Raw genomic sequence first — 27,040 nt, forward strand, 5'->3', positions numbered from 1 at the left:
GGCAATCTATTTGTGTCCAGATAATTTCTTTCCCAAAAATGCCTCTTAAAGTCTACTTAAAAACTTCCCATGAACGTTAATTAGTACCATATTTTACTTTACTCAAGTTCAATAGCTCCTTCAAATTTAATCCCATTCAATGAAAACATCTAACCTTAAAGGTAAGCTGCTGTTAACAGTGTCCTGTTAGTATAGGCTTGGCCAAAATATTCATTTGGGATTTTCTTTTAAGATCTTATGGAAAAATCTGCAAGAAATTTTTGGCCAACTCAATAATATTAAATGAAATGTTATTAATTAATAATATTAAATATTGAATTCCAAAGAGTATATCTTTGTGCTATACTTTACTTCTGGTTTTGGCCCTCTGTTCCCATGTTTCCATCATGTCTCCCATTTTCCTTGCTTGTGAATTAAATAAATACATTGAATATAGATGCTGACCCATTCTAAGAATTTTTTTACAGAGTCAGATTGCTGTGAAAAGTTTTCAGTCCAACATTCTGACAATGTAAAGTATGATAAAATGTTGAAGACTTAGGCGCTCCTGTTGTTCTGTACAACATAAGGACCCTTATGTAAAGGGCCAGACAATTATGACAAATACATTAAATTTTTTTCCTTCTAACCATCAAAGACTGTTAGGGTCACATCAAAAGGATTCAGAAGCTAATCTGAAAAGCTTCTACTAGTCAAAGACTGGTATAATTTGAGCATCATTAAGAATATTAACTGTAGTGGAGTGTCACATCAAATATCTCTAAATCCATGAGTTTACTTTGTAGCTAAGAACAGAGAAGCCCTCATTGGTTACCTTTAGAGGATGCTAGGGAATTGCATCTATGACATTGTATATTCAACAATTCAATTCAAATCTGACACTACCCCAAGTTAGTGTCAGACTCCACAGATTTAAGGGCTCAATCTCACATGACTCCCCACATTTGAGATGCTAACAACAGAACACTTGTGCCTGGCTGACTGCATGTCCAGGGCTTCCCACAATCTCTTCCTCTCCCAAGTTTGATATTTTGCTATAATAGCTCACAGAACTCAGGAAAACATTTTAATAAGGCTTACCAATTTAATATTAAAAAATAGAACTCAAATAGCTGAAAGGTAGAGATGCATAGGGCAAAATATGGAGGGTGGAAGCCTAGAGCTTCCATGCCCTTCCTAGGTACATCATGCTCCCAGGGTGTTCACCTACTGGAAGCTCTTGGAATGTCTTTAAGAGATTTTATACTAAATTTCTACCACCCCCTCCTGTCCCTGGAGGTGGGGGAGGAGATGGGGCTAAATTTTACTACCCTCTAATCACTTGTTTGCCTTTCTGGTGACTAGTCCCCATCCTGAAGCTATCTGGCTCCCTCTCTCCAGTCACCTCATTAGCATAAGCTCAGATCAAAAAGGGCTTGTTATGAATAACAAAAAGCACTCCTGTGACTCAGGAAATTCCAAGGGTTTTAGGGTCTCTGTGCCAGGAACCAGGGACAAAGACCAAATGTATACTTTCAGAATGTGGTCCACTGGAGAAGGGAATGGCAAACCACTTTAATATTCTTGGCTTGAAAGCCCCATGAACAGTATGAAAGGAAAAAAGATAGGACACTGAGAGATGAGCTCCTCAGGTCGGTAGGTGCCCAATATGCTACTGGAGATCAGTGGAGAAATAACTCCAGAAAGAATGAAGGGATGGAGCCAAAGCAAAAACAGCACCCAGGTGTGGATGTGACTGGTGATTGGAAGCAAGGTCTGATGCTTTAAAGGGCAATGTTGCCTAGGAACCAGGAATGTTAGGTCCATGAAAAAGGCAAATTGGAAGTGGTTAAACAGGAAATGGCAAGAGTGAACATCGACATTTTAGGAATCAGTGAACTAAAATTGACTGAAATGGTGAATTTAACTCAGATGATCATTATATCTACTACTGTGGGCAGGAATCCTTTAGAAGAAATGGAGTAGCCATCATAGTCAACAAGAGTCCAAAATGCAATACTTGGAGGCAATCTCAAAAACGACAGAATGATCTCTTCGTTTCTAAGGCAAACCATTCAATATCATGGTAATTCAAGTCTATGCCCCAACCAGTAATGCTGAAGAAGCTGAATTTGAATGGTTCTATGAAGACCTAAAAGACCTTATGGAAGTAACACCCAAAAAAGATGTCCTTTTCATTATAGGGGACTGGAATGCAAAAGTAGGAAGTCAAGAAACACCTGGCTTAACAGGCAAATTTGGCCTTGGAGTACAGAATGAAGCAGGGCCAAGGCTAATAGAGTTCTGCCAAGAGAACGCACTGGTTATAGCAAACACCCTCTTCCAACAACACAAGAGATGACTCTCCACATGGACATCACCAGATGGTCAACACCAAAATCAGACTGATTATATTCTTTGCAGCTAAAGATGGAGAAGCTCTATACAGTCAGCAAAAATAAGACTGGGACCTGTCTGTGGCTCATGAACTCCTTATTGCCAAATACAGACTTAAATTGAAGAAAGTAAGGAAAACCACTAGACCATTCATTGTATGACCTCAATCAAATCCCTAATGATTATTCAGTGGAAGTGAGAAATAGGTTTAAGGGACTAGGTCTGATAGACAGAGTGCCTGATGAACTACGGATGGAGGTTTGAGACATTGTACAGGAGACAGGGATCAAGACCATCTCCAAGAAAAAGAAATGCAAAAAAGCAAAATGGCTGTCTGAGGAGGCCTTACAAATAGCTGTGAAAAGAGAAGCAAAAAGCAAAGGAGAAAAGGAAAGATATACCCATTCAAATGCAGAGTTCCAAAGAATAGCAAGGAGAGATAAGAAACTCTTCCTCAGTGATCAAAGCAAAGAAATAGAAGAAAATAATAGAATGGGAAAGACTAGAGATCTCTTCAAGAAAATCTGAGATACCAAGAGAACATTTCATGCAAAGATGGGCTCAATAAAGTACAAATGGTATGGACCTAACAGAAGCAAAAGATATTAAGAAAAGGTGGCAAGAATACAGAGAAGAACTGTACAAAAAGATTTTCATGGCCCAGATAATCACGATGGTGTGATCACTCACTTAGAGCCAGACATCCTGGAATGGAAAGTCAAGGGACCTTAGGAAGCATCACTACAAACAAAGCTGGTGGAGGTGATAGAATTCCAGTTGAACTATTACGAATCCTGAAGGATGATGCTGTGAAAGTGCTGCAGTCATATGCCAGCAGATTTGGAAAACTCAGCAGTGGCCACAGGACTGGAAAAGGTCAGTTTTCATTCCAATCCCAAAGAAAGGCAGTGCCAAAGAATGTTCAAACTACCGCACAATTGCACTTATCTCACACGCTAGCAAAGTAATGCTCAAAATTTTCCAAGCCAGGCTTCAACAGTATGTGAACTGTGAACTTCCAGATGTTCAAGCTGGTTTTAGAAAAGGCAGCGGAACCAGGGATCAAATTGCCAACATCTGCTGGATCATCGAAAAAGCAAGAGAGTTCCAATAAAAACATCTATTTCTGCTTTATTGACTACGCCAAAACGTTTGGCTGTGTGGGTCACAATAAACTGAGGAAAATTCTGAAAGAGATAGGAATACCAGACCCCCTGACCTGCCTCTTGAGAAATCTGTATGCAGGTCAAGAAGCAACAGTTAGAACTGGACATGGAACAACAGACTGGTTCCAAATAGGAAAAGTCTGTGTATTGTCACCTTGCTTATTTAATTTATATGCAGAATGCATCATGAAAAACGCTGGGCTGCAAGAAGCACAAGCTGGAATCAACATTGTTGGGAGAAATATCAATAACCTCAGATATGCAGATAACACCACCCTTATGGCAGAAAGTGAAGAACTAAAGAGCCTCTTGGTGAAAGTGAAAGAGGAGAGTGACAAAGTTGGCTTAAAGCTCAACATTCAGAAAACTAAGATCATGGCATCTGGTCCCATCACTTCATGGCAAATAGATGGAGAAACAGTGGAAACAGGGGCAGACTTTATTTTGGGGGGCTCCAAAATCACTGCAGATGCTGACTACAGCCATGAAATTAAAAGACCCTTACTCCTTGAAAAGAAAGTTATCGCCAACCCAGACAGCATGTTAAAGAGCAGAGACATTACTTTGTCAACAAAAGTCTGTCTAGTCAAGGCTATGGTTTTTCTAGTAGTCATGTATGGATGTGAGAGTTGGACTATAAAGAAAGTTGAGTGCTGAAGAATTGATGCTTTTGAACTATGGTATTGGAGAAGACTCTTGAGAGTCCCTTGGACTTCAAGGAGATCCAACCAGTCCATCCTAAAGGAAATCAATCAGTCCTGAATATTCATTGGAAGGACTGATGCTAAAGCTGAAACTCCAATACTTTGGCCACCTGATGTGAAGAACTGACTCATTTGAAAAGACCCTGATGCTAGGAAAGATTGAAGGCAGGAGGAGAAGGGGACGACAGAGGATCAGATGGTTGGATGGTATCACTGATCAATGGACATGAGTTTGAGTAAACTGCGGGAGTTGGTGATGGATAGGAAGGCCTGGCATGCTGCAGTCCATGGGGTCCCAAAGAGTCGTACATGACTGAACAACTGAACTGAATACTTTAATTATACCACAGTGTCATTATTTTTAAAAATGGTAAATGTAAGAACAATAAAGGGAAAGAAAAATTTTCTTATGAAATTGCCTTACCTTTCTTAGAATTAAAGCTTAGTTCTGATGCTGAAAGCTCAGCTTCTCTGTACACCGGTGCCAAATTAAATCTCAGAGACAGAGTTTTGAGTGATGTGGAAAAGGATAGCATTATTTTTGCCAGGAAAAGGGTGACACAGTGGGCTCATACTCTTACAACCATGTGTCCCAACTTGGGAAAGATAGAGACAAGTTGTATAGTAATTATTCAAAGAGGACAACATGATAGCTTGTGTACATTCATGTCCACGAAGGGTTAATGATGAGGTAAGTTAGGAGCCTACATTGTCAACCTTCAGGTCCAACTGGTCTGGGGTCTGTATACTTGTGGGTAGCATACCATCATTAATCATTAACTTCTCTCACCTGGAGAGTTTCAGTATTTGCCAAGTAGCTCAAAGATACTGTTGTGTGTATCCTTTGGTGGGGGATATAAGACCTTGCCCCAAGACTCCTCTTGACTGTTTTCTCCCGGATCTCACATCACCTCCCTTCCCCTAATTTACAATTGCTTGAATTTGCCCTTTGGAATTCAGGGAACATCTTGGAGGCTGAAGGAAGGCTATTTCCTATAATCAAAGAAATGGGGGGCACAGAAAGTCCTTGTGCCCTGGAGCCCAACAGGGCCCTGCACAGTATCAGTACGACCAAATGGTTGATGAAGGGAAGTTTCTTTTTCCAGTAAAATCTAGCAAATTAAGAAAGAATACTAGAATTAAAAATCACCACTTTTGCCATCCTGATGAAAAAAAGATTAAAAAACAGAAACAACTCAGGAAGTCCAAAGCCCTTGAGGCAGGAGGATGCTTGTCAGGCTTTGAGGAATGCTGAATGAGATAAGTGGTAGGAGATAGATCAGAGAGATAGTAAGAGGTAAGAATTTTGGTTTGAATTTTACTGTTGTGTATTTGTTGGGGAGTTCTAAGTACAGGGAAGCCTGGCGTGCTGCAGTCAATGGGGTTGCAAAGAGTTGGATATGACTGAGCGACTGAACAAGAACAACAAAGTAGAAAGATGGCATCATGCAATTTACGTTATGGAAGGATGGTTCTGGCTATCACAGAGAATAGATTGGGGTAAGGGAAGGGAGAAATAGGAACACCAGTTTAGAGACTTCTTCATTGGTCTACTCAAACTCATGCCATGGATGAGGGACTAGAGTGTTAACAACAGTGACAGTGTGAAATGGTCAAAATCTATACATATTTTGAGGTACAGTCAACATAATCGCTGTTGAGTCGCTTAAAATTAGTTGAACAGCTGGTATTGTGGGAGCTGCCATCTACTGGAATGAGGAGGAACGTGATTTGGGGTTTTCATTGGTTTTGTTTTTGCCTGGGATGAAATCAAGGGTTCATCTTCATTAATGTTTTCAAAGAACGAACCTTTGGATTTGTGGATTTTTTTTCTATGGACCATTTAATGTTTAATTGATTTTTAGCTCTATTCTAATTTAGAGCTATGAATATCTCTCTAAGGGCTGATTTCCCTGGAGAAGAAAATGGCAACCCAGTCCAGTTTTAGCAGAATCCCATGGACAGAGAAGCCTGGTGGGATACAGACCATGAGGTCACAAAGAGTTGGACACGACTGAAGTGACTTAGTGTTGCAGAACCCAGTACTTGAGAAACCAAGCACCACACTTGGAGAGTAGGAGAACTCAGCGGGCCCAGAGGAATTAATACCCCAAGCTCTGAGCCTTGAACAAAGGGTTTACAGAGTTTTTATAGACAGACTATAGTGGGCAACAGGCTGGTTTAAACTAAGGGGTTTCACGTATAAGGAAACAGTAGTCAAGATGGGGAGGGGGATGCCTGACCTTTACACGGACAGGCATGATTAAGCAGGTTTCCAAGGGCCAGGAATTGTAAAGAGCAGGACAAGGGTGAGTGAGATAAGCTCCAGTTCCTAGTACTGTAAGCCCCCACTTTCTGAGACTATGTGACCTATGTGGTCCTGACTGCAAGCTGATTACAGAGGCGGAAAGAGCAAGAGGTTATGTAAAATTTTAATTTTTCCTCTTCATTAGTACACACATGTGCACATTTGATGTGCTATGTTTCTGTTAAGTTGAAATAAATGCTTTCATCTTTACTCATGGGTTATTCTGAAGTACATTGTTTTGTTTAATGTTCATCAATTGGAAGCTTTTCTTGTGACCTTATTGTTACTGATTATAATTTAGTTCCATTGTAGTCAGTACACAATGGAAGAGTTTAATCTTTTAAAATTTGTTTGAGGCATTTTATGGCCCAACAGGTGATCTATCCTGATTAATATTTCACATGAACTTCAGAAGGTTTTGTATCTTGTATTTGTTGGGTATCAGTTCAGTTCAGTCAATCAGTCCTGTCTGACTCTTTGCAACCCCACTGACTGCAGTATGACAGGCTTCCCTGTCCGTCAGCAACTCCCACTCCCGGAGCCTACTCAAACTCATGTCCATTGAGTTGGTGATGCCACCCAACCATCTCCTCCTCTGTTGTCCCCTTCTCTCGCCTTCAGTCTTTCCCAGCATCAGGGTCTTTTCAAATGAGTCAGTACTTCTCATCAGGTGGCCAAGGTATTGGAGTTTCAGAGTCAGCATCAGTCCTTCCAGTGAATATTCAGGATTGATCTCCTTTAGGATGGACTGGTTGGATCTCCTTGAAGTCCAAGGGACTCTCAAGAGTCTTTTCCAACACCACAGTTCAAAAGCATCAATTCTTCGGCACTCAGCTTTCTTTAAGGTCCAACTCTCACATCCCCACATGACTGCTGGAAAAACCATGGCTTTGACTAGACGGACCTTTGTCAGCAAAGTAATCTCTGTTTTTTAATATGCTGTCTAGGTTGGTCATAGCTTTTCTCCCAAGGAGCAACCATCTTTTAATTTCATGGCTGCAGTCACCATCTGCAGAGATTTGGGAGCCAAAAAAAGTCTCTCAGTGTTTCCATTATTTCCCCGTCTATTTGCCATGAGTGTTCTGTAAATGTCAATTCGATTAGGGTGGCTTGTCATAGTCAGATTTTCTCTGTCCTTACTAGATTTTTTTTGGTCTGGTTGGAGTCAAATTATCTCTGTCCTTACTAGTTGTATTTGTGTTTAGAAAGTGTTTAGTTAGTGTTTGCTCCATGTATTTTGCAGCAGTGTGTGATACATGCACATATAAGGTTGATTGTTTTCCTAATTATCAGATATTTGTATCATTATCAAATACATTTAGTAAGTCTGCTCTTTTTAAAGTCTAATGTGTTAGTAATAGAGCCACACCAACTTTTTAGTGCTTTTTGTCTGTCTACTATATAAATTTCCTTTCCTTTACCTTTCTATATTTAAATTGCACCTCTTATAGACACTGTGTAGTTGGATTTTACAAGTTTATCCAGGTGGTTGATCTCTGATTTTTCATTAGAGCTTTAAGTTCATTTACACTTGTGTAATTTTGGTATGACTGGGTCTTGCTCTTCTGCATTGTCATTTCTTTTCCATTTATCCCCTATGTTTTGCTCCTTTATTCCTTTTTTCTACCTTCTTTTTGGATAATCAGATATTGTTTAGTATTCTATTTAATTTCTCTGTTGGCATTTCAGCTGTATTTCTGATCTTTAGTCATTGCTTTAGGGGTCACAATATGCATTATTAACTTATTGTAGTTTACTTGGAATTAATATGGTAATATTTCATGTAGAATATGACTCATACAATTATTTACCTATTATCCTCCCATGTTTTGTGTTCTGTTATTTATTTTACATCTGCTGCTGCTGCTGCTAAGTCACTTCAGTCGTGTCCGACTCTGTGTGATCCCACACACAGCAGTCCACCAGACTCCCCTGTCCCTGGGATTCTTCAGGCAAGAATACTGGAGTGGATTGCCATTTCCTTATCCAATGCATGAAAAGAAAAGTGAAAGGGAAGTCGCGCAGTCGTGTCCCACTCTTAGCGAGCCCTTGGACTGCAGCTACCAGGCTCCTCTGTCCATGGGATTTTCCAGGGGAGAGTACTGGAGTGGGTTGCCATTGCCTTCTCCGATTTTACATCTATATCATTATAAACCCAATAGTACAATGGAATAATTTCTGTATTAAGTAATCAGTCCTTTAAGGAAATTAGAAGGAAAAAGCAAGGGATTTATTTTCATTTCCAGAGCTCTTTATTCCTTCCTTTGGATCTGAGTTTCTATCTGGTGTCACTTCTCATTAGCTAGAAGAAATTCTTCAGTATTCTTGGAGTACAGTTCTACTGGCAATGATTTCTCTTGGTTTTTGTTTACGTGAAATTTCTCTACATTTTTTTGAAGGATAGTTAAAAAATTATCGAGTGAAGAAATCTTGGTTGAGAATGTTTTTCTTACAGTACTTTAAGCATGTCTGCTGTTCTCATCTTTTGGCCTTTACTGTTTCTGATGAGAATTCAGCCAACATTATTGTTTCTTTCAATATAACATGTAGTTTTTCACAGAATATCTTAAGGCTTTTATCTTAATCTGGCTTTTAGTAACTTTACTATGTTATAGTAAAGGGTTTGTTTCCTTTAGATATTTCTTATTTGGGCTTTACTGAATGCCTTTTAACCTATAAAATTTTTAAACAAATTTGGGGCATTTTTGGACATGACTTTTTCAAATAATCTTTCTGTCCCATTATTTCTCTCCTTTCCTTCTGGGGCTTCATTTACATGTATGTTAGATTACTCAGTATTGTCCCATAGGTCACTAGATCTCTGTTCATTTTTGCCATGTATTTTTTTCCTCTTCTTCAGACAACTTCTATAGATCTGCCTTTAAGTTCACTAAACTTTACTTCTGCCTTCTCTAACATGGTGTTAATATCATCCAGTAAATTTTTATTTCAGATATTGTATCATCAGTTCTAGGTTTTTAGTTGATTTTTTATATAGTTTTCATCTGTCTGTTTATAATTGTTCACTCATTATGATCATCCTTTCCTTTAAGTCCTTGAACATATTTATAGTAATTAATAAAATCCTCAACTACTAATTCTAACATCAATCCTCTTGAGGACTTTGACCCCTTTTTGTCTTTGAGTGTGCTTAGTCATGTCCAACTCTTTGCAACCCTTTGGGCTGTAGTCCACCAGTCTCCTCTGTCCATGGGATATCCTAGGCAAGAATAGTGGAGTGAATTGCTATTTCCTTCTATGGGGGATCTTCCCAAACCAGGGATCAAACCCACGTCTTTTGTGTCTCCTGGATTGCAGGAGGATTCTTTACCCGTCGAGCCATCAGGGAAATCCTTTTTTGTCTTTTGGAGACCTGATTTTTGTTCTGTAGGCACTGAAATAACTGGTGCATCACCTTAAACTTTTATGGGTTTAGAAACACTTAAAGGGCATATTTCAGTTTTTGCTTGTAGTGTTAGTGCAAGTCCATTAGTCCAAGAATATAGTATTTGCTTTTAAAGTGTAACTCTTCCTCAGTTTCAGGAGAGAGTTGTTTATTCAGATATTTACCATGTTCCTCTAAAATGATGTGGCTCAAACCTCAAACTTTCCTCTGTAATGACCAGCAGCTGAAATTTGTGAATTCTCTTAGCCCTTTAGCTGTTGCCTTCTGCTGAGCTTTTTGGAATCTATCTCATGAAAATGCATGTCAGGATCAGCCAAGAGTTAAAGAAAGTCTATATTTAAGTTTTCTGGGAAGCTGACTTTCTTTCTAGGATTCTCTCCCTTAATTTACAATCATTCTGGTACTCCTACACTCTGTCTTCTGATACCATTAGCCAAAAAGTTTGTTTCTCTGCTTGAATTCCAACTGTTCCACGAAGACTTGGAAATGTTCTTGGGAGAAAGGCTGTGTAAATGTGTATTACACCAAGTGTGGATTCTTCTTTCAAAAACTGAATACCCTCCAGCCTTGTTTTTTTATTGTTCCCCTGTGTTTTTAAGTAGTTGTTTTATGTATCCTGTTTTGATTTCATAGTTGTCATCTTCAGGAGGATTAATTGCAGATGTGCAACCCTGACACTGTCAATTCCCAAGAGTTCCTTTTTGATTATACTCAATTTGAGACAACTATTTAACATCCAAGTGGAGATATATAATAAGAGTAAATGGATTTGGAACTCAGGGAAGATATTGTAGCTAAAAGTATCATACATTTCAGAGTCATCAATGTATATATGGAATTTAAAGCTATGGAACTGATAAGATCACATGGGGATGAATGTAGACATTGAAATGTCCAAGGACTGAGTCTTGGGTTACTTCAGAATTCAATTAGGAAGATGAAGATGAACTAATAGAGGGAACTGAGAAAGAATGATCAATAAGGTAGGATAGTGATAGGGACGAAAGCCTGAGTAGAGTAGATCTAAGAAGGAATGGCAGGAGACAAAGTCGTCTAGTTAACACAGACAACTTTCTAAAGGAGTTTTCTCTAAAAGGGAACAGTATAATGGAGCAGAGAAGGGAGATGTGGGCTCAAGGAAAGATGTTTTTTAAGATCGGAGAAATTACATTGTGTTTACTTGGCAACAGCAATTACCTTAGACATAAAAATTAAAATAATGTAGGGAGGACAGTTCACCAATGATGTCCTTGGGGAGTTTGGTTGTGATGGCAGAGTATTTTGGAACAGATTAAGGAGAGATATAGTGGATTTGGTTATGAGAGCTTATCAAAGCTGAAAGCAAGATAATCATCTGAGAGTGAAGAGAGAGAAGTTAGGAAATAATCATCTATGAAAAATGGGAAAGTGAATTGACTAAGCAACTACTGAACATGTCAAAAGACAAAACAAGACAAAATCAATGTAAGTCATGAATTTAACGTGAGATTTGTCATCATGATTGTTTTCTCTTATATTTACCCACTCTGGGTAGGGTCAGAGTAAGTGGAGTTTATATTTAAGATTTTCCAGGTAAACTATGACAGAGAAAGAAACAGGTAGTGGTGTTACTTATGTATGCAAGGAAATAGTTAGAATATAAGACACTGGGATTTAGGCTCTCTAGAGATGGAAAGTGAGGCCACTAGGGGATGAGAGAGTGAAAATGTAGTGGGATCACATATTAGTAGTTCCAGTGGATCAAATAATTGCTAAAGTTACAAGGGCTTAGAGTGAGCTATAAAGATAAGGTGTTGGTTAGAAAGCATAAGGCTTAAAATTGAGATTATAGAGCTTGTGTAGTTATTGCTAACATTAAAGCCAGAATTATTCAAGTGGTGCTACCTCAGGATCATGTCATTTAATGTTTCCTTTGTGATACTCTCCAAATTTAGCTTATTCATACTCTGAAATTTTACATTCCAAATTATTTTCATTAAAATTTTTCTGCTTCATCAGTAATTCATTCAAGTGTTCTCTGCTTTTCAAGATGGCCATAATTGTAAACATTTTTACAATGTTTGTGTTTACCTTGTGTTACAAAAATTGTAAACATTTTAAAATGATTGTATTTACTACTGTTATTTTTAATACTATTAAATACTGTTCTAACATCTTTATGGGTCTAATATCTTAGTTTGATTATTTAATTTATAAACATTATTTTTAATTCCAAGGAGTTTGTGAAAAGCCAATCAGATGTGGCTAGAAGTGTTTCAGGAATCATAGAATAAATACAAAATGAGGGAAATATAAGTAAGACATTTTGGAGTGTTCCCCTTAAATGCAGAAAAGTATGTCCTACTTCCTTGACATTTCAGACAAAATTGGCATATTCAATAATCTCTTTCTCATGCATTTAATACTAGGATCAGTGCACAATTGGCCAGGTTAAAAGCATTTTCTTCATGCTGACTTAAATTTCTGGTTCTAGAATATGACTTTATCAGTACACTCAAGCATCGTTGTGTGTCGGTAAAAGAGATTTGACATATCTCTTTAAATATGTTGCCAAGATAAAGCTTAGGAATAAGAAAACAGTTTGTCTTTACATCTGGTTTTTATTGGTTAATTGATTACTTTCTTCCACTTTTCAGGTTTTTTTTTTAAAGTGGAAGATGAAATGTCAGATTAGAAGATGATGTCAAGAAAGTTATTTGAAAGATAATTATATTAAGGAAGTTGGTATACAATAGAAAACTTAGGACTTCCCTGATAGCTCAGTTGGTAAAGAATCCACCTGCAATGCAGGAGATCCTGGTTTGATTCCTGGGTTGAGAAGATCCGCTAGAGAAGGGATATGCCACCCACTCCAGTATTCATGGGCTTTCCTGGTGGCTCAGTTGGTAAAGAATCCGCCTGCAATGAGGGAGACCTGATTTTGATCCCTGGGTTGGGAAGATCCCCTAGAGAAGAGACCAGTTACCCACTCCAGTATTCTGGCCTGGAGAATTCCTTGGACTGTATAGTCCATGGGGTCACAAAGAATCAAACACAACTGAGTGACTTCCACTTTCAGAAAATTCAGATTGGACGTAAAAATAAGAGTTTTCAGTGTGAGAATTAAAAGTAAAAACATTGGCCATAAAATTCCCTGGGCTCAGCAAAGGGACCAAGTTTCCAGGTCAGCGACATTGGATGCCTTCCCTCTGCCTCTGGGAGCGGTGGGTTGGCATGAGGTGGGGTAGAAACCCAACCTGGCCTGAGGCTCACTCTGGAAACTGGGGAAAGGGAAGGGAGGCGCTGCCTTAGCTAACATGGTTGAAATTTCTGGTCTTAAAAGTCTCCGCTGAATATTCTTCTCCCAGAGCCTTGTAGACAAGGGGTAACACCCCAAAATATGGACTCATTTTCCACTCTACCTTCATTGGCCGAGCAGCTGCCAAGAACAAAGGTCGCATCTCCCGATACCTGGCAAACAAATGCAGTATTGCCTCACGAATCGATTGCTTCTCTGGTATGGGTGGGGGAGTGGGCAGTTGGGAGGGTGGGGAGGCTGACTACCCTAGCAGCTTCTACAATGATGGCAGTATTTTTCGTCAACAGCAGTTCACCTAGTGAGTGTTGATACTTTGGGTCTGAGTAAAAAAAAAAAAAGTTTTATTCAAATTTCTCAAGGGCTGTCATTTAAGTTCTTTTTAAATTTTTTGTAAATATTGCCTCAAATCAATTAATTAGGCTTTATAATAGAAAATTAAAATGTGTAAAAAAATCAATACAATTTTACTTTAACAGATATTGTGATAATGAGAAAGAAAATTGACCCAATTTATTGATACTTTTCTAGACAGTCTTAATTAATATTTTTGCACCTTATTGCTTTATCTATAAAGGGATTTGCTAGATAAGCTCTAAAATTTCATAAGTTCTAAGTTTCTCTTTTTTAGGTGAAGAGTTCAGTTCTTAAATACTAAGATAATCCTAAAGCCATTTGTGAGGTCCTATAATTTTATAACCAGTGATCTAAAATTGTATTAGTGGTAGAAGTAGTGATTAGCTATGAAAGGGAATAATAGGTCAGACTGGAAAACAACGTTTTCCTTAAACATTTTTTTTCATGCTTAAATTAAAATATTTTATGCTTTTTTGGCACTTCTGCCAATGAAGACTTATTTCTAATCTATAAAATGAAAAGACTTACTGGAGAACATGAAGGACTTTTTGTCTTCCTTTCATTAGTTTGAGCACTGTTTGAAAGCATTCCTCCCATATCCACTCCCCACCTCTAACTTTAAGCTGTAGGCCTCACATTTTATTTCACTGAGAAATTAGAAGCAATCAGGTGAGAATTAGCTCTTATGTCTTTTCCTATTACCAAGACTAACAACCTAACATCTGTACCCATATATTCTACCTTTGGAATTGTTGTTTGAACCAGATTAATTGTCCCTACTGAAATGTCTTTGCTTGGACCCTGGATCCGTGAGGCATACTCAAGAGAAGTACACATTTCTCCCAATTTATGCTCAATTTCTCCCTCGTTCCTAGATCACTCCCATCAAGAAAATAGCTTGATATACTAGTTTCCATGTTAAAAAATTTTGAAAGCCTAAGGCTTCTCTTCAAACTCACATTTTTCTCACAAAATAACATGTGCTCCCCTTTTTTCTCTACTTGTCTTATTAGTCAAAGCTCCTGTCTTACCACCCATGACTTTCACATGTTCTTGACCACTCCACTGAAATGGCACCTGTCAAGGTCACCAACCACTTCTGTCTTTCTCCACACATCTCGCCCAGACTTATTTTTCAGGAGCTGTGGATGCAGTTGGCCTTACCTTCATTGGAAAATGTCTTCTCTACACTTGGAGGCCCACAGTCACTTTGTTTGCCTTTCCAACTTACCTGCTGTGTCACTTCATTCTTCCTTTCTGTCTTTCCTCCTACAGTTTTTAAATATTGGAACATATTTAGTGAACCATCCTCCTTCCGCTGCTTTTCTCTGTATTTACACTTTGTCTCAATTGTTGTTCAGTCATTCAGTCATGTCTGACTCCTTGCGACCCCATGGACTGCAGCACACCAGGCTTCCCTGTCCTTCACTGTCTCCCGGAGTGTGCTTAAACTCATGTCCAATTGAGTAGGGGATGCCATCCAACCATCTCATTCTCTGTCACCCCCTTCTCCTCCTACCTTAAATCTTTCCCAGCATCAGGGTCTTTTCCAGTGAATCAGCTCTTCGCATCAGATGGCCCAAGTATTGGAGCTTCAGTTTTGGCATCAGTCCTTCCAGTGAATATTTAGGGTTGATTTACTTTAGGATTGACTGGATTGATCTCTTTGCTGTAAGGAACTCTCAAGAGTCTTCTCCGGCACTGCAGTTTGAAAGCATCGGTTCTTCAGTGCTCAGCCTTCTTTATGATCAACTCTTACATCTGTAAATGACTACTGAATAAACCATAGCTTTGACTAAACAGACCTTTGTCAGCAACGTAATGTCTCTGCTTTTGAATATGCTGTCTAGGTTTGTCATAGCTTTACTTCCAAGGACAAAGTGTCCTTTAATTTCATGGCTGTAGTCACCCTCTGCAGTGATTTTGGAGCCCCAGAGAATAGTCTGTCACCGTTGCCATTTTTTCCCCATCTATTTGCCATGAAGTGATGGGACTGGATGCTGTGATCTTTACTTTTTGAATGTTGAGTTTTAAACTAGCTTTTTCACTCTCCTCTTTCACCATGGTTTCATATACAATTTATATTCTGGTGACTTTTTTTTTTTTTTTTTTTTTTTTTTTTTTTAATATTATTTTATTAGTTGGAGGCCAATCACTTTACAACATTTCAGTGGGTTTTGTCATACATTGACATGAATCAGCCATATAGTTACATGTATTCCCCATCCCGATCCCCCCTCCCACCTCCCTCCCCACCCGACTCCTCAGGGTCCTCCCAGTGCACCAGGCCCGAGCACCTGACTCATGTATCCCACCTGGGCTGGTGGTCCGTTTCACCATAGATAATATACATGCTGTTCTTTCAAAACATCCCACCCTCACGTTCTCCCCCAGAGTTCAAAAGTCTGTTCTGTATTTCTGTGTCTCTTTTTCTGTTTTGCATATAGGGTTATCGCCACCATCTATCTAAATTCCGTATATATGTGTTAGTATACTGTAATGTTCTTTATCTTTCTGACTTACTTCACTCTGTATAATGGGCTCCAGTTTCATCCATCTCATTAGAACTGATTCAAATGAATTCTTTTTAACGGCTGAGTAATATTCCATGGTGTATATGTACCACAGCTTCCTTATCCATTCATCTGCTGATGGGCATCTAGGTTGCTTCCATGTCCTGGCTATTATAAACAGTGCTGCGATGAACATTGGGGTGCACGTGTCTCTTTCAGATCTGGATTCCTCAGTGTGTATGCCCAGAAGTGGTATTGCTGGGTCATATGGCAGTTCTGGTGACTTTTGATTTCCAGACTCAGCGTACAGCAGTACACACAGTGTCTCCACGTGGAAATCCAAGAGACACCTTGCTTTTAACATGTCCAAGAGAGAACTACAGCTGATATCCAGTCCTACTCTTCTCCCTAATCTTTTCCATTAATCATTTTCCCATTGTATATGGACTAGATGCCAATCTGTCTCTTTCACTTCCCATCCTGGAAAAAAAATTCTAGCAGCTCTGCCTTCAATATGTGTTTTGAATTTGCAGCTCCCATAATGTCTCTTCAACATTATAGCCAATGGTATATCAGAAGATAGATCTGAGTAAAAGTCAAGCCACAAATAAGGCCTAATAATTCCTTCTGTGTTCCAGCCCCATTTGTCTCTCTGAAGTACATGCCTCCCTCTCTCCCCTTTGCTCCTGTTACTTTGGGTAGCCTGCTGTTTTTCAGGTAAATCTCAGGCCGTTTGCACTTACTCTTTTCCTCTGCTGGGGATGCTCTTCGTGATCTTCCTCCAGATATATTTACACCTCCCTCCCTTATGTCTTTTAATTCTCTGGTCAGATATCCTTCTTAGGGATGGTTCTGCCCACTGTACACAATAAAAAGCCCCTGCTGGTCACAGTTCCCTTCTCCAGCTCCTGCTTTCTCTCTGACATCTATACAAGAAACTGTATTTTAAAAGTTTCTTTTATAGATGTTTATTCTTTTTTTTTTCTCACAATGTAATGTCAGCCTAAAGAGGACAGATAATTTATCTGTTTTGTTCATTCCTAAGTGTTCAGGAAGTTGTTCAGTAAATATCCATGAAGTGAAAGAAAAAAAAAATTATCCCTGAACATGTGAAGGAAGACATAACAGTTTCCCATAGGGTGGAAATAAAATTTAGGAGTGGAAAATTATCTATTATTAGCTGAGAATGGTAGTGAAGTCAGAATTTGAATGATAATCTCAATTCTGTATTTTATGAAAAGTGAAATAGAAAAGGAAATATTTTTCCTAGTATGTAATAGATAGGACTGAGCAACTAAACAACAATGAATAATAATAAAAAAGTTGATTTTACTATTGTACCCAAAATTTCAGATTGAAATATGAAGTTATATTTCTGTTAAAATATAAAAGATTTCCAGAGTATGAGAGATATCTATTTTATAACAATAAAAAGAATTTTTCCAGTTAGAGGGTTGTTGTTGGCTTTTTTTTTTTTTTTTGGTTTATTTTTTATTGTAAAAGTAATGCATGTACTTTGGGCTTCCCAGGTGGTTCAGTGGTAAAAAATCCACCTGCCAATGCAGGACCACAGGGAAATATCCCCTGGAGGAGAAAATGGCAACCTGCTCCAGTATTCTTGCCTCTAAAATTCTATGGACAGAGGAGTGTGGCAGGCTACGGTCCATGGGGTTGCAAAGAGTAGGACACAACTGAGCATGCATACAATGCATGATACATTGCAAGATTTTGGAAAATATTTAAACTTGGAATGATGTCTTAAAATTTGGAGAATTAGTATAAGCAGTTTTTTTTTTCCACCAAAAATAACATTTCCCCATGCTAAAAATTATAACTCAATATGTCACAAAGACCAAAGCTGAGCACTGAAGAGCTGATGCTTTTGAACTGTGGTATTGGAGAAGATTCTTGAGAGTCCTTGGACTGCAAGAAGATTGAACCAGTCAATCCTAAAGGAAATTGGTCTTGAATATTCAATGGAAGGACTAATGCTGAAGCTCCAATACTTTGGCCATCTGATGTAAAGAGCTGACTCATTTGAAAAGACCCTGATGCTGGGAAAGGTTGACGGCAAGAGAAAGGGATGACAGAGGATGAGATGGTTGGATGGCATCACTGACTCAATGGACATGAGTTTGAGCAAGCTCTGGGAGTTGGTGATGGGCAGGGAGGGCTGGCATGCTGCAGTCCATGGGGTCACAAAGAATCAGTCATTACTGAGTGACTGAACTGAACTGATGTCACAATATGTAGTTCTCATAAAGAAATGTTTCAATTTTAGTATAACTTGATTGATTAAAAAAATCAGCTATGTCTGGGAAATTTCTAGGATTCTTCTCAACATTTAAAATTAAGGATAAATGAAATATACATTAAAAAGACAAGTAATCTATATTCATCTTAATTTAAAATATATAATTTTATTCAATACCATATAAACTGTATATAGTGCATGGCATTACATACAACTGAGGAAGTATGATATATGTGATTTATGTTTCATCAAGTGTTTTATAACTGTTTTATTTAGGGCCCTAAAGGAGATCCAGGTTTTTCCCCAGGTCAAGCTCTTTCTGGAGAAAAGGTAATTATTTGTCCATGAAATAAAATCTTGTTGATATATTTCAAGCATTTAAAAATAGCTTTTACTTGATTTCAAAGTGTGTAATAACTATTGGATTTTAATGAAGAAATATTTGAACAATCAAGTAAATGGTGTCATCAGCCTAACATATCAGTTAAAATCATATAATTAATTTTACTGAATGTCCATTCTGGCATGCTCTTGTGCTTCCTGCCAACTAGGAACAGATGGAGCAAAAAATTACAACAAGATGTTTTTGGTCCTAACCTCAAGAATGTGGCTATTAGTATGGATGCCATTATAAATTCTAATGCCATTTTACACCTTTTTTAAAATGGTTCTACGTAGTTTATCTTGTTTAAGTCTCACAGTAACAGTGACAGAGGCTGTCGTCATTATTTTTTTTTCAGTTGAGAAAAGAGGATTCATAGAATTTAAGTAGTTAGCAAGTGAAAGAATTAATGATATATCTTAATTTTCTAACTTTCAATACAGTATGCTTTTCATTATATTTTTCATTATAAAATAATGCTCTCAGATACACACACATATGCATTTAGGTAAAAAGAAATTAATATTTCAAAGTAACGATAGCAACAAAAGTCTTTTTTAGGAGGAAGATACTGTTTATGCAGTGAGAATGAATACAAGTTGAGTATTTAGGCATATATCTGGGAAGCTTTATTTAGTCATACACTTGATGAATGTGATACAATTATAGAATGCTTTTGTTTGCATGGTATACATTCACAAACTTAAAATCCCTGAATTTTTGTGGTTCCTGGATTGTAATCTGATCTTTTAATTGGTTTACACAAACTCTTGTAAATTTAAGAAAAATTGCCTCACATTAATGGATATTATATTAACAAATTATAAAATTTAATCTGGAATTTTAAGAATTTCATTGCTGTGATGGGACTGAGTTCCCTGACTAAATAAATTAGAAAAGAAATGAAAGTCTATTATTAGAAACAGTGTTTTCATTCATCCCTTAATTATGAGGAAGAAAATTCAATTTGAGAAATATAGGTGCCATGTTTAAAAATATGTAAATACGAGATATTTGATTTCTTAAAATTGAGAAATTAGACATCCACTCTCTTTTGGTGAGTGCTTTAAATAATCTCCCCAAATTAAGCATTCAGATTTTATCAAATGCTTATTTTTAATCTTCGCTTGTGGTCTCTCTGTACAAAATATAGGGTGGTTCAGTGTGTGTACAGTTTCTGCACAAAATATAGGATGATTCAGCCTGTGAGTTGAGACTAGGGAGTATGTCAGTCTTCTTTTTTTAATTTTTGAGTTACACATGTACAAACTGTACTATATAGGAAAAATGTCATAAGATTTAAGACTTCATAACATGTTTTCATTAAGCTTTAAGTGAAATCCAACTTTCAAAATAAAAGATATTTCTAAAATAGTAAAATTTTTAAAATTTTCTTAGAAATATTTACATAAAATTAGGTTCAGTTATACTGAGGAAGCAGGATACTTATACAATATAAATTCAAATAAAATATGAACATTAAATTGGTGTGAATATAGGGGGATTGGGACCCAATTGAATTTTATCTTTAAACATTTAGCTATTTTTATAATAAATAGTCGATGATGAAACAATATAAGCAATGCAGAGTCTAGTCCTTCAGCATGTAATATCCAGTAAATAACATCTCTCATAAAGCACACATACATATTTAATTCCTTGTGGGACCTTAGTGGCAAACAAAGATAGTTTAAATAGTGGCAACTTTTCCTTTCTCATAAGGCAAATGTAATATTATTCTTGCTCTCAGTTTTCAAATGGAGGAATTTTGAAGGGAAATCAACTGATCTACCCTTGATTAGAGCTAGTAGGGGATGAGCCTCCAGTCTTCTATTTCCTAATGTAGCTTTCTTTTCCTTCTATCAGAGTAATAAGTATAAAAAAATATATGTATAAGCCCATCACGCCATAACAGATGGATGCCATATTAATAAAACATTGAACAAGAACATAAAATATTAGAACAAATGGAAAAGCGCTTGATAGTTAATAATCAGAAACATTCTTTTCTGTTTATTTAACTTCATGACATTAAAATAGATAATGCAGTGAAGCATCTATGTGCTATAAATAGTGCATGAATAGTTATTATGGAATTTAGGATTAGTAACTAAGTACTCCTTTTCTTTCAAACAACATACTTTTTTTTCCCACGCACAATAAATTTGTTACAGCAGAAAGAGGGAAAGGAGCAGAGGTAAAGAAAAAGTGCACCTTAAATAAACTGGTTTAAGATTTTACCCCCACTCCTTTTTGATACGTTTTGTCCTTGTCATTCACACACCCTCCTCTGTGTCTCTCATGGTCACTTCCGCCCACCACAGACCCTCCTTGCCCCTCACTGGTGTAATTTCTCCTCCTACCCTGCTCCGCAAGCCCTCATCAAGTCTGGGGGAAGGGATGGAGACAGAAGGCCCTAATTTGTTGTCTGTGGACCCGCACAGTCCTCCCCCAAATTTTCACTGCAGTTGCTCTGGTTACTGCAGTGGAAGGCAGCAGGGCAGCCCTGGAAAGGAAAGTGCCCCTTTCCCTGGTCCAGAGTGTGAATCTAGTCCTGCTCCCCATCGCCCAGCCGTTCATTGATGTTCCACGTGGGAGTCCCGCCAGCCTGTGAGTCCTCACCTAAGAAGGCAGACCTGAGCCCTCTGCAGCTCTGTTACAAAGTGCTGGTAGAATTTTTAAATAGATTTCTTTACATTTCTAAAACACGGTAAGCCTTGGGAAAGGTGGCAATTTGGGAAGTAAGGGCATTTCTAGAGAAAAGAACATCAGAGAAAAAGAAGCAGGGCCACAAATGAGGTGAAGTACTGTCCAGGTAATCAGTACTGAAAGAAATAAGGGTTGGGAGCCTCAAGGAAGTTCTCAGAAAGCAGGTGGAACTTGAACCAGATTGAGGAGATCAGTAAGTAAGATCTTGACAGCCAAGATGAACTCCTACAGCATGGGAGTCATAATTTTCAGTTTTTTCATAATATTAAACCTCCATTTGTGTTTTGTTCTTAGGGTGATCAAGGTCTTTCTGGATTAATGGGGCCCCCTGGTATGCAAGGTGTTAAGGTAAGATGTAGTTTTGTTTTGACATGTGTGGGTACCATGTGGATCTGGGAGTTCTCCAGCTCCTAAGATCTCATTCTGAAGTTGAGTCCAAAGTCAATGTTTTAAATTCCTTTTCTCAGCAATAGGAATTAGGATGCTGTCTTAATCCAGGAAAGTGGTGGATGACAGTCTTAAGAAATGACAGTCTTAAGAAAATATAAGAAAACCCTTCAGATAACAAAAGGGACAAAATTCATATGCAGAAGATAGGCACTGATAGAATATTGAAGCTTTTCTCTGTTTTTACAATTATATTAGGGCAGCAATCTACTTCTGAAATATTAAAGTCACTTTGTAACTTTTATATGTCCAACGTGAGGTACCCTTGGATATAGGTAAGATATTTGACTTTGTTATTAAAGAGTTTCTCATTTTACTAGGAATTAATAACCTCTGCCATGATGTATATACAAGTGTGAGGCGTGAAGCTTAAGTAGAGTAGAAGTGAGAGTTGGGGATAGGTAGTAAAAAATAGTAGTCATGTGCATATGAGTAAGCTTTTTCTGAAGTAAAAAGAAATAGTAACACTGGCACTATAATTATTTTTATAAAATACGGTATGCAGTTTCATGAATTAACACAAGTATGAATACTCTTCTATATAGTCAGCTTGTCTTTTTCCCACACACTGAGTTCTTGGTTTTCTGCAGGGGATAAAGAAGATAGAAAATTTCTGTCTAAGGTAGTAAAGACCCCAAAATATTGGAGAGCAGTATTTGATTTGATGTAAATGTCTGTTGTTCAGTCGCCAAGTTGTGTCCAACTTTTTGTGACCCCATGGACTACAGCACATCAGGTTTCCCTGTCCCTCACCATCTCACAGAGTTTGCTCAAGTTCATGTCCATAAGTCTGTGATGCCATCCAACCATCTCATCCTCTGTTGTCCACTTCTCCTGCCTTCAGTCTTGCGCAGCATCAGGGTTTTTCCAATGAGTCAGTTGTTTGCAGCAAGTGGCCGAAGTATTAGAGTTTCAGCTTCAGCGTCAGTCCTTCCAAAGAGTATTCAGGGTTGATTTCCTTTAAGATTGGTTTGGTTTGATCTCCTTGCTTTCCAAGGGACTCTCAAGAGTCTTCTCCAGCACCAGTTCAAAAGCATCAATTCTTTGGTGCTCAGCTTTTTTTATAGTCCAACTCTCACATACATGACTACTGGAAAGACCATAGCCTTGACTATACGGCAAAGTGATGTCTTTTTAACATACTATCTAGGTTTGTCATAGCTTTCTGCCAAGAAGCGATCATCTTCTAATTTCATGGCTGCAGTCACCATCTGCAGTGATTTTAGAGACCAAGAAGAGGAAATCTGTTGCTGCTTCCACCTTTTTCCCTTCTTTTTGCCATGAAGTGATGGGACCAGATGCCATGATCTTAGTTTTTTAATATTGAGTTTTAAACTGGCTTTTTAACTCTTCTCTTTCACCCTCATCAAGGGGCTCTTTATTTCCTCTTTGCTTTCTCCCATTAGATTGGTATCATCTGTAGAGGTCTAAATACATTTAATATGTATTTATGTATTTAGACACCTATCATGTAGATCTCTGAATGTATTTAATAATGAACTGTGTTGGTGTCTTAGTGTATCATATCCTTTTCCTCTTGGGAGATTTAGATTGAAGATGGTATTCTAGCTCTGGTTAATTTGTTCAGATTCCCTCTCCCGTTTTCTAGGTTTTGTTAACCTTGGGCAGGTTACTTAACCTTTGTAGGCCTTAGTTGCCTTATCCGTAAAATGTGAAAATAATACTACCTACTTCATAGAGAGCTGTTGGGAACATGAAATGGGAAAATACAGTGTCAGAAAAACAGCAAGCTGTTAATATATCTTAACCGTAAGCCGTTTTTCTGGATTTGGAAGGCATCCTGACCATACCACACCATTATCCTTATGACTTTTAGACTAGGCTTCATCCGAGATAGTTCTTGGAATCTGATAAGTCGTTTGAGGTCATTGGTTGCTTCCATGAAACTGCAGAGTGATCATTTCTACTAATTTAGTTTATACAGTATATACTGTATATACTAAATTTTATTATAGACAACTCTTATTATACAGTTGTGAATCTGTTTAATTAATGCTGCTTAGTATGCCTCTGACTGCTAAGTAGACCCCTGAGGAAACTATACTGATGCATAGCATTAAAAAAAATCTTACGGAAATTACCATACTAATTTTACTTGCTGTTAAATATACAGTTATTTCATCCTGACAAATGACATTGTGTATGAGACAAAATAAACTGTTATTTTCCAAGGTTAATAATACCTGTGGTTCATGAAATTAGTATTCCAGAAAGTGAAAAACTATTGATAAAGGGTAAGTAGTTACTGTGTAGAGGAATGTATAAAGAAATACTATATAGAGAAATTTTTAAAAGACTGATTTTAACTTTTAGAACATATTATCACTTTTAACTTTGAGGTTTTACTTACTTAAAGCAGAAGATACTGTCTTCCAAAGACTTATGCACATATTATGAGTCTTGGCTCATCAGTATTTTAAAATATTAAGAATATGTAACTTTTGGTCTGTATAAGTCTAGTAAAGTGAGATAGTGTGAAGTTAAACAAACTGGATCATTGATTACATATCTTTCACAGACTTCTTTTCTCTTATACAGTTTGTTCAAACTTTAAAGATCAGGCTTGTAATGTTAATTAATAGAAATAGACACTGTAGAAGTTCAATATCTTGCTATGTTATCAGTTAGCAACAAACTAAATTTTCTCTAGAGAAGGTTTAGTTGAAACTATTTAGAAACCAAATTACTTTGAGATTAATGAAACATCCATAGTTCACTATGTTTTGACAGTAGTTCTAAACAGTGTTGAAATACTTGAGATGAGTTTGTAGTTTTTCTGAGAATGCATCTCCTCTTCTCAGAGTATGTCTAATAATGAAAACTGTATACAGACTTTTAAAAAAACAAGTATGCCAGGAAAGGGACATAAGGACTCAATCTAAGCCTAAACTAATTCTCCACATAGCAGGCTTGGAACAAGTTTCCATCACACTTTCTATGTGCATGGCTCACTTTAATGTGAATGTGTGGTAGAAATACACCCTCAGTGAGCTTGGTAGACTGTTCTTGTGGTTTGTATGAAGTGGGAAAGGACCAGACTGAGTATTGGATAGAACGTTTAGGTAGATTATGAGCTGTTTTATGGGATTTACTAATTTGGGTTCATTTTTTTTTAACCACCTAAGTCATTCTCAGAATTACTTCCTGCAAATAGGATCCATGCTAGGAGAACCTAGAATAACAGTTCATATTTGTTATAACCCAGAACTCCTATTCCTTCATCCTTTCAGTTCTACTGCTAAAATGCCACAGTAATTCTGAAGGTCAAGACAGGAACTTAAGTTATTCATTCTGTGCTAAATTTAACATAAGCCTAAAGAGGTTAAGAGAATTAATTGCTCAGGGTGACTCAGAATGGTAGCAGGATTGAGAGATAAAGCTTACTAATACTGAATTCATTGTTCTTTTAACAATCTATACTTATTATGAAAGATGAATAAAGTACTTGGGTTTTGATTAGTATGAAGTTTATTACATATTTTATCAAACTATTTTTGAATTATAATTATTATATAAATATTAATAGCTCCTTTATTATGTGCAGTGTAGACTTATCTGCTTAATCTTCTTTTTATCTTAAAAACAACACACATTGAGACAGATACTATGTTCAGTATTCATAAATAAGATAATTATAAAATGGTTAAGTCAAGTCATGACTGTTCTCTTAATAACTTCAAATATTATTTCCCCATTAATATTATTCATTATACTGATATGGTTATATGTGTGTTTGATTACTTTTGTCTCAAGCAAAGTAAAATTTTGTTTTTCCTGAAAGCCAAGGGAACAAATACAGCTTTGGGTAACAAATAATAATGAATTAATTATTCCTTTTCTCTGGAAGTATCTGAAAATATTTCAATCCTTCAAGTAATCTTTGAAGTGCCTGCAAGAAAATTGTGTGTAGAAATATAGACAACTCATGAAAATTTGAGTTAGAAGATTAATGTAAGATGTTCTGAAAACTGGAAATAATATTGAGACAGAAATAACAAAGCAAGTAAATCAGCAGCAATTTTTCTTCACTCTACTGTAGATTATTTTGGGTTGGTTTCTGCCTTTTCTGCTTTTATCTCCCCCCCCCTTGACTTTTTATAAACCAGTGTTACACCATGTTTAACAAGCAGTGTGTTTCCCCAGATTGACTGGTTATATTGCCTCAATTTAGCCACCTTAATATAACTCTTATTTTCCTAGGAACTGAAGTATGTTTTCACTTCCCACTAAGTGTCTAGGCTTGTGCCAAAAAGCAGATAAGTTACATTGAGAGTGCATGCTGGGTTGGATGGAAGACAAGAGTCATAAATCTGAGCTTAGACTCCACATGAATTTTTAAATTGGATTTTAATATAGCTGATCAGTTGCTACATTAACATTGGAAGTCTGCTATTTAAAATTGTAAGAACATTAACAGTGATTTCAATTGGAGTCATTTTTCTAGGATCAGGAGGATAAGTCAGATGGGAGCAGTTAAGTACATATTAACATGAAGGTATAACTCAGAACAATTGTGAGATATGAGGTACACGTTTTAAAACAGATTATTATGAATAATGTATGGCAGTATTTTTCTGAATGTCCAAAAATTCTACTACTATGTTTGCAGTAATAATTATAAATCAATGTGCATTCTTAGGAATTAGTTAAGTTATAAAAGCTCTTTCCATTACATCTTTCCCTTTCCAAGTTGGAAAGGCAGAAAGAGCTGAAAACATCAAGTGGACTGCATTATGAATTATCAGTCAGTCAAAACCTATACAACTTTTCATAATTTTTCAAAGCAAGGACAGTACTAAGGTACAACAATACTGAATTTTGATGAGGACAACAATAAAAAGAAAATCCATGCCTGGAGAGAGAAATAAGGAGAATTCTTATTTCCATAGCTTATAGATCATCTTCTTGTCTGCCCAATATTCCTATAAAAATCTGTAGAGTCACATTTTTATGATGTTGGTTCCCAGTTCAAGCTTAGCACTGAGAGTCTAGCATAAAAGCTGCTGCTTAGGGGCTGCGCTGTCGCCACTTTGACCATCTCCTCTGCCCTGTGCCTTCCCACTAATGGCAGGGGAAGCTGAGAACAAGGCGACACACACTGA

General features: G+C 37.3%; 1 protein-coding gene and 1 non-coding gene across 2 annotated transcripts in view; both read left to right on the forward strand.

Annotated features, from left to right (window-relative positions):
- The window catches only part of COL24A1 (collagen type XXIV alpha 1 chain), a 373,554-nt gene that overhangs the window by 48,147 nt on the left and 298,367 nt on the right, over positions 1–27,040 (forward strand). Inside the window, exons 8-9 of the mRNA XM_065907005.1 lie at positions 18,656–18,709; positions 21,765–21,818. Coding sequence (XP_065763077.1) covers positions 18,656–18,709; positions 21,765–21,818 — 108 coding nt within the window. The remainder of the gene's footprint in view (positions 1–18,655; positions 18,710–21,764; positions 21,819–27,040) is intronic.
- Positions 13,515–13,585, forward strand: LOC136156422 (small nucleolar RNA SNORD56). Its single transcript, XR_010660977.1, has one exon. It is a non-coding gene; the product is annotated as a small nucleolar RNA SNORD56 (small nucleolar RNA).

Source organism: Muntiacus reevesi, chromosome 1 (genome assembly GCF_963930625.1).
Source record: "Muntiacus reevesi chromosome 1, mMunRee1.1, whole genome shotgun sequence".
In the NCBI taxonomy this organism is placed as follows: Eukaryota; Metazoa; Chordata; class Mammalia; order Artiodactyla; family Cervidae; genus Muntiacus; species Muntiacus reevesi.